General features: G+C 40.8%; 1 protein-coding gene across 1 annotated transcript; it reads left to right on the top strand.

Annotated features, from left to right (window-relative positions):
• Positions 1-797: 797 nt before the first annotated feature.
• On the top strand, positions 798-12,345 carry LOC141198597 (uncharacterized). Its single transcript, XM_073663020.1, has 6 exons — positions 798-1,029; positions 1,159-1,338; positions 1,422-1,545; positions 1,629-1,726; positions 1,925-2,015; positions 4,947-12,345. Exons 1-6 carry the CDS (start codon positions 952-954, stop codon positions 5,804-5,806), a joined length of 1,431 nt encoding a protein of 476 aa, XP_073519121.1. The 5' UTR covers positions 798-951; the 3' UTR covers positions 5,807-12,345.
• Positions 12,346-12,559: the final 214 nt, after the last annotated feature.

The following is a 12,559-nucleotide window of genomic DNA, read 5'->3' as shown; positions in this document are numbered from 1 at the left end:
TTTACAAATTGTGAGGTTGTTTTAAAAATCTTATATTTAGGGTGTTTTTGTGTTGCCACCTTTATAAGAATCACAATGATTTTGTTTTTGTTCCGCTGATAGATACATACGACCCAACTATAAAAAACGTATTGCCCATCCAGAGGGAAAAAAACACTGTACATGGAGACATTGGCATCAAATAACTCTTGTGTTGGTGTTCTTACAAACAAGCTTTCATAAATTCCTCAAACTTCTGTGTGTGAATTAGACATGGGATCTAACGTGATAGAATATTACAGTCCGCGGAAGGCGGGAAACATACATATACACGGCCGTTGGTGATGTAGTTAGTGACGGACTCTGGCCAAATATATGTCTGTCGTCCTCATCGTGAAGTAGTTATTTCTCATGTCACGTATAATGAATATCTCCTGCAGTATTACTAATGCTGATTCCAGTGTCAGAAAATGAGACGAGAATTAGCGTTATGGAAGATGCAGACTCCGAGGAAGAGACTGCTTGTTATCTGTGGCCTAAAATATATAGGTTTTATTAGTAGATGCCAGGGAAAAAATCAGAATGTTGTATTATTATTATTATACAATTGCTGCTTGGGCCCCCACCGCCAGTTTCTGTATTTACTGGTCAGTGCCAACAAACTTGTGATTCCTACAGTCAATCAGTTGCCAAAGCAGTAAGGAGCACATCCATTGATTGGGAGCATGGAGGAGATGTCTTAGTCAGCAATTCAACTTATATTCCAGTCCATATAAGACTAGAGAATACAACATCTACACATTCTATCTCCTGATATGTTTCCCCTTATTGTCTCCAGTAATTATATTATTACACAGAATTCATTATGATGCTACATCGGCTCATCTTCTTCTCATTCAAGTCTTTACAATATTGGATCCTCTCAGTGAAGATCTTCCATAGAAGATAATTTTCCTGATTTACCTATCAAAGATGGACATGGACAGAGACAAGATGACGGAGAGGATATTACACCTCACCCTAGAGATCCTCTTCCAGCTTACTGGAGAGGTGAGAGATTCTGATGACGTCACATTACATCATTCTTATCTATGGGAATAACAGATGGACAGAACTGGAGAGGTGAGGACTCTGGAAATGTCTATAGTGAGCTTTATTAATTTGTCTCTCCATTACCAGGATTACACAGTAGTGAAGAAGACCTCTAGTGAGCGCTGTCAGGACCCTGTGTCTGAGGGATGGGGAAGACCCCTGAGCCCAATCATGGGGCCTCCACCTCAACCCCAGATGCATGAGGACTTCAATGACCAGAAGATCCTAGAACTCGCCTACAAGATGATTGAGCTGCTAGCTGGAGAGGTGACACTGCTGGGAATACTGGGACATTATACAGTAACGATATGAAGGGATCGGGCGGATGACGATATCATTGTATGTGTCAGGCTCCTATAAGGTGTCAGGATGTCGCCGTCTATTTCTCCATGGAGGAGTGGGAGTATTTAGAAGGACACAAAGATCTGTACAAGGATGTCATGATGGAGGTACCCCAGCCCCTCACATCACCAGGTAATATACAGGACTAAATACACACGGACTATAATTATCTGTATGTAAAGAATGAATTCAGTCCCTGTATGTATTTCCTCCAGATCTATCCAGCAAAAGGACAACACCAGAGAGATGTCCCTGTCCTCGTCTTTCACAGGACTGTAAACAAGAAGATCCCAATGTTCCTCAGGATCATCAGGTAGATGGAGAGAAGGTGTCATGAGATCTCCCCTATGATGTGTAGACGGCTGTGAAGTTCTTGTGCTCAGTCTTGTTTTATTCACCAGTATTATATGTTTTATACTTGTGTAATGAGAACGGTGGAGATGGCAGGATTAGAGCTGATCATAGATGTGAGTTCTCAATCTATCTGTAACTTTTGCAATATTTGTTTCAGGGTGAAGATCTGACCCATAATCATAGTACAGAGAGATATGTGAGGGGTGATGAGTGGTGTAAAGAGGAGATTCCTACAGATAACCGTCCAGGTGAGTAGTAATCACTAAATTCAGAGACGTCACAGATTCATCTCAGTCACCGGCTGTGGTTGCTTTATCGGTAGTGTAGTCCGGCCGTATCACAATCGTGTGATCACCATTTTGCCTCTAGACCACAACATTCTCCTCCACCGAAAACTGTTCAAATGACTTTGGGCTTTGAAAGCCATTTTCTATAGAGGTTATAACCTCGAAGATCCACTTACCCCCCTGGAATAAGAAGATGCTGACCGTTACCTGCCCAGATCTGTAAACTACAAAGCCAAATGACAGCGTACCTAGAATGTGCTGACAAATTAGAAAATAATATTATGATGGGCCTGTAAGAGAAAGTGGAGGGTAATGATGCTGTTGGCTTCCTAGATCCCTGATATATTATTGGATGAATCTACCTTCTCTCCCTTCTGTGCTGCTGAATATGATCATATGGTCCCTACAAGACCAGGTCCAGTCTTTCTGGCCAAACTTCACTTTTATGATTGACAACATTAAATGTGCAGTGAGGGTCAAGTGTGAATTTCTGTACAATAACAACAGAGTTTCCCTTTATCCTGACTTTTCAATTTCTTTTAAAACCAACTAACTTCAAACAGGATTGCGATAAATTACACAAAAAACATTACACCTGTGCCATGATATATCTCTAAGCTGTGCGTGGCTGATGGCTGTAATATACATTTATTGTGTTGGCATGGCTCGAGCCCTGGTTTCATAGATTCACTCCACGTCATAAATTCCATTATGTTTTCAATCCTAAGGAATTCAGATTACTGCACAATCTCTCCTGAAATGGGGGCACTAATACTTTCTCTACTCTTCTGCTCCGGACTCATAGTAGCTCCAATGGTCTACCATAAATGAATGCAACTTCGGTTTAGTGTTGGAGCTCTCCCTTATATATACGTTGTTGTTGAGGATGTAACATATAATAAAAAAATGTCTTTTTTACAGGTTTATTCTGTATGATAGGTTGATTGTGGTGGGATCGACCGCCCTCCCTTTTGTGAGTCTGTAACTCCCTTTTGGTATTTAAAAGAAGGTCTGGTCTCTATTGCCTCTTCCAAATGCTCAAAATCTAAATTTAAGACCCCTCATCTCTGCACTATTATAAAAAGTTCTCTTTAAAATTCTAATATTTCTTCTTCAATCTCAGCTGACAGAAAATATTGGCCCTTATGATAGTTTAGATTGCCAAGAGCCACTGAGCCCCATACTCTAATTACCCCAGAGAGGTTTCTCCACTAGTTACTCATTTTTTACTGATAAAGACTGTTGAGTTTGATCATTTCAGTAGATGTGTTATTGACTATACTCAGTTTTTGACTACAGCAGTTAGTGCCCAAAATACTCAGATTTAACCACTTCCCACAGCCAGTTTTGTGTTCCTCATCAGCCCATTTTTCAGATCTGACTTGTGTCTCTTTTATGAGGTGATAACTTCACAAATGATAATCTGAAACAAATGGACCTTACAAATTATTTTCCAACTTCTCTTGAATCCAACAATCCCCTATATATGGTTATACACTACTGTCTGGGCACATGGCAGGTTAAGAAGGGAAGGAGCGCCATTTAGTTATCTGAATGCAGATCTTGCTGGAATAGTGTGCAGACACAATGTATTGGAGGCGCTGTTCATAGTCACCTGGCAGCTCAAAAGATGGCCACCACGAACAGGCTTGTCACTATCTACTCTATTTTCCAGATCCCAGGGATTGCCTTGCTCATCACCCTTTAACCCCTCTACATGGATCTGGACTTACACAGAGACCCCTAAGCTTGGGCCACGGTGTTACTTGCTGTTCAGTGGTGTGAGATCAGAACAAGAACAGTCAGGCAGCCGGGTCAGAACCAGGAGGGCAGAAAAAATACAAAATCAGAAGATACAAGAGTAGTCAGTAAACGGGCCGAGGTCACAACAGGAAACAAATACACAAGCTGGGAGCTGAGCACAGAGGACTGAACCAGAGGCGAACAAGGCTGTATCTGGCAGCTCCCGGCAATATGCTTCCACCTTTAGTAGGGTGTGGTGCTCTCCAGTTGGCTGGAGTAGGGAGCAGATTACTCCAGCTGGACTGTACACACACCCATACTGCCAGACTGGATGGTACTACTGGTTCCAGGCACCCTAATCTTAGTGGCTGGACAGAGGCTGCACCATCCAGGGCTTCTGGTTCTGACATCTCCTCCATCACCAGCGCCGCCTGCAGAATGAATAAGGCGGCGCCTGGTGACAGAAGCACACATCGCAGGAGCAGATTCCAGAGGATATGGGACACAGTGAATTCATCTATGGGAGTAGTGACTATTTTGACTCCACAGCCGCTTTCCAGAAATTATCACGAAATGGATGTTGGAGAGTGAAAATTGCACATTTGCCATTTTATTCCCAAACACATAGTACCCAGATTGTGCTACAGGAGACACACTCCGTAAATTAAGTAGGGTCTTCTCACTATAGTAATGTCAAATACATGGATGCTGAATGTGGTTTGGGCACACTGCAAGGCTCAGAAGTGAGGGTGAGATTTAACTTTGGGAGAGCGGATATTGCTGGATTAGTTTATGGAAGCTATGTTGCTTTTCAGGAGCCTTGGAGCCACTAATAATGTGGAAACCTGTTTTTCCACTGATATATGATGGACCTGAGTGGGGGCTTGTTTTTTGTGAGATGAGTAGAAGTTTTTATTGGTATTATTTTTGCCTACATAACATGGTTTGGTGGCTTTTTATTCCATATTTCGGAGGAGGAATTAACAAACAGTTGAACACTACGATCCACTGGTTCATCCTATGAGGTTTTCTATTAGACTGTGAAATGTTATTGTCCTGGTGAATAATTCAATATTTTACATAACTTTCCAGTTTAAGTAGAAATTAAAAAAATAATTCAAAAATAATAATTGGTTTTCTTCTTGGCAGATGACTGTACCAGGAGATCAGAGGGACAGCTGACATTTTCAATTTTTAAATCAGATGATCTTGAGATCCCAGAGGATACAATTGAAATGAATGCCATTACTCCAGATATACCATCATCCCTTCACAGCAAAGAGCTATCATCTGATCCTTTGAAACAGGTCCTGTCTTCTGATTCATTAGTGACTACTAAGGAAAGTCAAAGTCACAAAATAAGCATTAAACAACAAACTGCTCCTAATGCAAAGAAGCCATTTTCACTTTCAGAATATGAAGATAGTTTTTCCCTCGAAAAGTCTTTTCTTAAATATCAAAAAATTCACGCAGCAGAAAATAGATTTTCTTGTTCCAAGTGTGGGAAATATTCTAACCAGAAATCTAATCTTGATGGTCACCAGAGACTTCACACAGGGGAGAAGCCATTTTCCTGTTCAGAATGTGGGAAATATTTCACACAGAAATCAAGTTTTGTTAAGCACCAGAGAATTCACACAGGGGAGAAGCCTTTTTCCTGTTTGGAATGTGAGAAATGTTTTAGCCAGAAATCAGATTTGGTTATCCACCAGAGAAGCCACACAGGGGAGAAGCCTTTTCCCTGTTCCGAATGTGGGAAAAGTTTTAGCCTGAAATGGAATCTTGTTAGTCACCAAAGAACTCATACAGGGGAGAAGCCTTTCTCATGTTCAGAATGTGAGAAATGTTTTAACCAGAAATCAGATTTGGTTAAGCACCAGAGAACTCACACACAGGAGAAGCCTTTTTCCTGTTCAGAATGTGGGAAATGTTTTACACGGAAATCAACTCTTAATAAACATCAGAGAACTCACAAAGGGGAGAAGCCTTTTTCATGTTCAGAATGTTAGAAATGTTTTAGTTGAAATTTTTTTCTTGTTAAAGAGGTTGTGCACTACTAGGACAACCGCTTGTCATTTCTTGTGTTTGGCCTTGTTAAAAATAAAAGCACTCGGGGCATGGCGATGCTGAGGAGCTGAGAGGACGCAGGAGATCTGAGCTCCCGCTATCCGGCTCATAATCCTATACTCACCAGACCCTGATTTTCATTTATGTGCCCTGCAGCACAGCTCCGGAGAAGCGGGGAGCGGCTGGGCTTCTGAGGAACTGCTACGGAGAGGGCTCTGATCCATCGCGCTCTGTGGACCACGGCAGAGTAAACTCTCTGAGGAGCGGCGGCCATCTTGAGGGTTCTACACGTGGCGCAGCTCACAGGCGCCACTGAAAATATATGCTGACAGTCGGTCTCCCTCTGAAAGGCCTGAGGAGCGACGGGCTTCTGGAGAGGTGCAGCAGTGAGTGTACCGGACAACCCGGTCCCGAGGCCTGTCTAGGGGCCATTGGAATATCTGAAGGAGGGAAACACAGCAGCCACATCCTAACTCTGCAAGGGGAAGTGTAAGCCCTGGGGCATGAGACTCTCAGCCTATATTTAGTCCCTTGCATTCATATATGGTACACAGAGTGACTGAAACAATATACAAAGCAACCAGAAACCACTATTTCCTCCAACTTTTATTATTGGAAATAACATATGTTTTCTACTGAAACTGGCATATAATTTATAAAAGATATTACTGAGGCACCGCTGCAGTAAAGATACCAGGTGGCAGCATTGTCCAGACACTGACCTCTACATAATAAATCTGCATAATATACAATTGGAGTAAACATAATACAATATATTCTGCCTATAACGTTACAAAATGAGCCGAGGGAAAAACTCTAGTATAGAAAATAAATTGAAAGACTTTGCCAGAGGGGACCCCCAGGAAAATTCTCGATTGAGAAAGGGGCCAACATCCTTGTCACATAAAACAACGGATCAACGTAAGAGTAATGTATCTGATGAGGAGGAGGGGTGTGACACGAAGAAATGACTTTGAAGCAAGTTGCTGACCAACTTTTAGAAGCTATATCCACTTGCAAGAACTGTGACCGGATAGATAGAGGAGGTTCTTTCAGATGTGGGCCTACTCCGCCAAGACATGCAAACTATGAAGAAACGTGTCACTAAGGCTGAGACAAGGGTATCAGAACTGGAAGATAAACTGCCACCTATTGTTAATAAGTTGACCAAGGTGGCGGGATCCATAACACCTGGCGCCAAAAAGCTGATGACCTAGAAAATCAAATGCGAAGAAATAATATATGAATTATTGGCCTACCAGAACGAACAGAGGGTCAGCATCCTGAAATCTATTTGGAAAATTGGCTTAAATCTACCCTAGGAGATGAATACTCCCCGGTCTTTGCTGTGGAAAGGGCCCACAGAGTTCCAGCAAACCCCCCCCCTCCTGGGGCCCCTCCTAGACCCCTTCTTGCTAGACTGATGAATTCTAAGGTCAGAGATACCATCCTGAGTTTAGCATGACAAAAAGGCTCTATTAAATACAACAATTCTGCAATTTCTATTTTCCCTGATTTTTCTGTGGAACTACAAAAACAGAGAGCCCAATTTATGGATGTAAAGAAGAAACTTAAAGACAAAGGGATTATCTATGCAATGGCTTATCCTGCTTGTCTCAGAATTGTTTCTGGAAACTCTACTACTTTCTTTGCTACCCCGGAGGAAGCGTTGGAGTGGCTCCAATTGCACCTAGAGCCTGGAAAAGGGTGACAGACACCTTTTGTGCCTCCGTTCCTATATTGAATATTGGGTTTGATGTAATTTGATACACCTTTTACATATGCGGGAGTTCAGACTTTGCATCGTCAAAGACAACATAATACCTCACACTGGGATCAGTGTTGGTATTCCCCGAAAGGAAGCGTTATAAGAAAAGTTTACTTCTTGTTTTGGTTGTGTTTAGGGTTGTTGTTTACAAGTTGAATGCTGTCAAAGTGCTCAATCCTTTTTGCTTTGTCTCCATGCAATATAATTTGTTGGGACCTATAGGGGCGATAGATCAACCTGGTGAGCCCCATAAATATATAAATTGGGTGGAAATTATTGGATACGTCAAACGGGAAATAATGAATATGAGCAGTAATTGTGTAATGGCCTTTTGTTTCTACCCCTCATATTTATTCCCATCTTCTTATATTAGGTAAATGGCATCGCAACTGAAATGTATGACATGGAATATAAGAGGTCTTAAATCCCCTAAGAAGAGGGTTAAAGTATTCTCGCAAATCAAAAATTACCAGCCACATATCCTGGCTTTGGTCGAAACACACCTCACTAGAGATTCAGCTAGGTGGCTAAATAAACCCTGGCTGCAATGGTCAATACACTCTTACCATACAAGCTGTTCAAAAGGAGTTTCGCTTTTAATCCACAAGGCCATTAGCTGGGAGGCCCGCAGAGACTCAGAGGGAAGATTTGTTTTTATAAATGCTATAATTGATTCTAGAGAGTATGTAATACTATGTATATAAAACCCACCTCCTGCTAATCTAATAATTGTCCAAAAGGCAGTAAGCTTCGCACTAAACTACCCGGATGCTCAGGTCTTGTGTATGGGGGATTTCAACCGGATTATGGATGAAAATTTAAATAGATTGAGAATTGGTGACAACACCAGAACGACAATAACACCATTTTCTAATTTGTTTTCAACCTATATGGAGAGTATTGGTTGGATAGACTTGTGGAGATTACATGACCCCGGAACTAAAGAATACACATGTTACTCCTCAACCAAATCTACGTTATCGCGGTTAGATTATATTTTCATTCCTAGTAATATCGCAACGTGGGTACATAGTATTGAGCATGGGGTAAGAGGGATCTCAGACCATAGTCCGGTGATACTAACGCTTAAATTTGACCAGGTACGAGACAGACCCACATGGAAACTTAATCCCTTTTGGTTAAAATTAATTGGTCCTGATGATAGAATACCGGATCAAATAGACTGTTTAGTGGAAGTACATCTGTTGCCAAGGAATATTAAGATTTTTTGGGATACACTGAAGGCATACCTTAGAGGATGCCTCTCCTCCACTATTACATACATCAAGAGAACGACTTCACAGGTTGATACCGAGTTTGAACATAGGTTAAAGGAAGCTGAACAGACTTATGTTTCAGACCCTTTATGATGAGAATAGAGTAAACTGGCTACATTCCTATAGATTGTATACACAAAACGTTGACACTAAATCTAAATGTAAACTATTCTTCACTAGACAATCATATTTTGAATTGGGGAACCAATCAAGTAAGTTGTTGGCCTTTATGGTCCGCAAACATAAAGACTCTAGTGCTATTCTTAGGATTCGAACATTAGGGGGCCAGATAGTCACTACGGCAGAAGATATTCTAAGTAGCTTTCATAACTTTTATAAATCATTATATAAATCCCAAAGTGCCCATAATAAATTAGAATGTCTCACTTATTTGGCAGATCTTGATTTTCCCAAATTAAGTGTCTCACAACAATCCCTTTTAGATGCAGATATCTCTTTAAAGGAAATAAATGCAGCCTTGGCAGATAAGGCTTAGGGTAACGCTCCGGGCCCTGATGGCCTACCACTAGAGCTCTACCATAGATACCAAAAGGTCTTGATGCCGCACCTTTTAGAGACTTTCTCAGAGGTGATGCAAAGTGGTTCCTTGCCTGAATCCTTTTATGATGCCAATATTATTGTCCTAAAAAAAAAGGGGAAAGATCCTCTGGAGTGTGGATCATATTGCCCTATTTCACTATTAAACGTGTATTACAAAATTCTTACAAAAATTCTAGCCATGAAACTTAATAAGGTGATACTATCTGTTGTCCAGCCGGACCAAACAGGTTTTATGCCAGGAAAAAATACTTCTATTAACATTAGAAGGGAGCAATCAATAGCTCAATATAGCTCTTTGATACCGGGAAATGATTGAGCCTTGACTTCATTGGATACGGCCAAGGCTTTTGACTCGTTGGAGTGGCCGTTTTTATTTGCTTGCCTAGAGAAATTTGGTCATGGCCCTAAATTTCGGGTCTGGATTCAAACATTGTACGCGGCCCCCAAAGCTAAGATAGTGATAAATAATATATCCTCCACATCTTCTTCATTGGAATGGGGAACCAAAAGGGATGCCCTTTGTCTCCGGTTCTATTCGCTCTAGCAATTGAAGCATTGGCTATAAGAATACGATTATCTGAGGATATCAGTGGAATTACAATTGCAAACAGAACTGACAAAATTGGTTTATATGCAGATGACATGATAATTTTTATGGACAAGGTTAAAGATACTCTCCCATCTGTTATATCTACTATTGATAAATTTAGTGAATATTCGGATCTCTTTATAAATTGGGATAAGTCTTCTCTTATGTCTCTGTCGCCCACTCCGAATACTGATTTGGAAGCGTTATCTCCTTTACCTGTAGTGTCCTGTTTCAGATACATGGGAATTGTGATTGTTAGAAATGATAGAGAGGACCTCTAAAGTAATACTCTCCCTTTATTAGAATAATAAGCTAAATGTAAATTTTCCTTGTGGGGGAGATTACCGCTATCAGTGTCAGGAAGGATTAACTTAATTAAGATGATCTTCCTCCCTAAATTTAATTATATATTACAACATGGTGCAGTACCGGTCCCTAAAAAATTCTTCACATCTCTTAACTCTTTGATGTCCACATTTATTTGGGGAAACTCCAGACATAAACTCAGGTTATCTATCGTTCAAAGTCGTAAAGATATGGGAGGAGCAGCTCTGCTTGACTTCCATCTATATTATTTAGCAGGTCAACTAAAAGCGATCCGTAGTTGGATGCCGGACTCCCAGTTACCGAATTCTGAGAACCACTTGCCACACGTTTTTAGGCACAGGTTGTTTATTGGGTTTTTTAGAATTTAATAAATCGACTACCATTAAGTTGTTACCCCTACATACATTGGCGAGAACGGTATGGAAACAGGCAAACAAAAGAATTGACTTTACACATGTTATAGCTGAATACCTATATGGGGGAATCCGTGCTTTGCGACATTAGTGGAACATCCATCTGCCCCCTTTTGGATAGCTAGTGGGGTCTATTTGTTAAAAGACATTTATGAAAGGTCTATACTGATGTCATTTGAACGGGTGCAAAATAAATTCAAAATTCCAAGATCTCAATTCTTCAGGTACCATCAACTTAGAACTGGGCTCAGATCTCACTTACAAAATTTAGAAATAAATCAAACTATTTCCTCATTTCCCTTAATAGGAATACTTAATTCTCAAGGTCCACAAGGTCTTATATCCAGCTTGTATACATACTTGCTATCAACAGGCTTAGATCGGAACCCTTTACAAAAAATAAGTGGAGACTTCTAATTCCGAATATGGGGGAGGAGGAATGGGAGGAAGTTTTGGAGTCCCCGTTCTTTGTCTCCCCCTCCATCAATAATAAGCTGATTCAGCTATATATTATTCATCAGTCATACCTCACACCCCTCAGACTATATCAAATGGGACGTTCCTCTAATTCAGAATGTTTACGATGTCATACCATAGATGCTGACTTTGTTCATTTAATTTGGGACTGCTCCATTATTAGGTCCTTCTGGCAGGAACCTCTTTATTATCTTCCTTAGTATCCATCCCCATTCCATGTGATCCTCTGATTTGCCTTTTTGGGTAATGGAGGATGATGCCTGGGATCATTATATTAAGATTTTTTTTAGAGAAACCTTATTTTTGGCCAGGAAATTGTTGTCACTGAGATGGATGGGCAATACACAGCCAACATTGCGATCTTGGATCGCACTGGTTAACTCAATCATCCCATTCGAAAAGATAGTATTCCAAAACCGAGGTTGTTCATTAAAATTTTCCAAAATATGGGACTATTGGAATTCTTCGTGTCTTTCGGTCTCTACTTAGGCAAAGGGTTTGAGGTGGGAGAGTAAATTTGAAAGGGGTGTGAGAATAAATAGAAAACTACAAGTTATAAGTGACAAAGAGGTTGCTTATAGGGGCAGACATTTAGATCCATATATATTACGATGAGAGTCAATCTAAGCATGGAAAGGATAAAGAGATAAAGACAGCACAAGTTTGATAAGTTGTGGTTGAGGGTTCAAAGTTTGGATTGTATCCTAATTAGGTAAATACCCTTTTTTTCTCCTTTTTGTATAAATCCAGAAGATGCGACATCCACAGGGCAAAGAAATTATTTATATGCATGCGAAAACCCATCCGACCAGTTTATTTTATTGTGTTCTCATCGATGTAAGAGATGTAAATCTGTGTTGATGTGATGTCTCTGGATGCTTTCTATTACCAAATGCAATGTGTAATTGTTTATAAAATTGTTTAATAAAACAAATTAAATTAAAATAAATAAATAAAAGCACTCAATCTCCCGTTCCATGCCTCTGCTGTTCCAGTGGTGTCAGCACTTACGTTCCCGGGGCTCACATAGGCTTGTTACATCACACGAGCCCTGTGCCCAATCAGCTTCACTCTCCCCATCTTTGAATTGATTGAACATCAACAGGAAGCCAGGGCTGCGGCTGCTTTCTGACTTACTCAGGATGTTCGATTAGTGCGAAGGTGGGGACAGTGACACAAGCGCTGATTGGGCGCAGGGCTCATAAGACGTAACAACCTCACATGAGCCCCAGGAATGCAAGTGCCGATGCCGCTGGAACAGTGGCGGCATGGGAGATTAGTTT

Source organism: Phyllobates terribilis, unplaced genomic scaffold (assembly GCF_046119375.1).
Source record: "Phyllobates terribilis strain yellow unplaced genomic scaffold, ASM4611937v1 Scaffold_98__1_contigs__length_5973952, whole genome shotgun sequence".
NCBI lineage: Eukaryota > Metazoa > Chordata > Amphibia > Anura > Dendrobatidae > Phyllobates > Phyllobates terribilis.
Note: the sequence above shows the minus strand (reverse complement) of the source record. Positions and strands in the feature narration are given on the sequence as shown.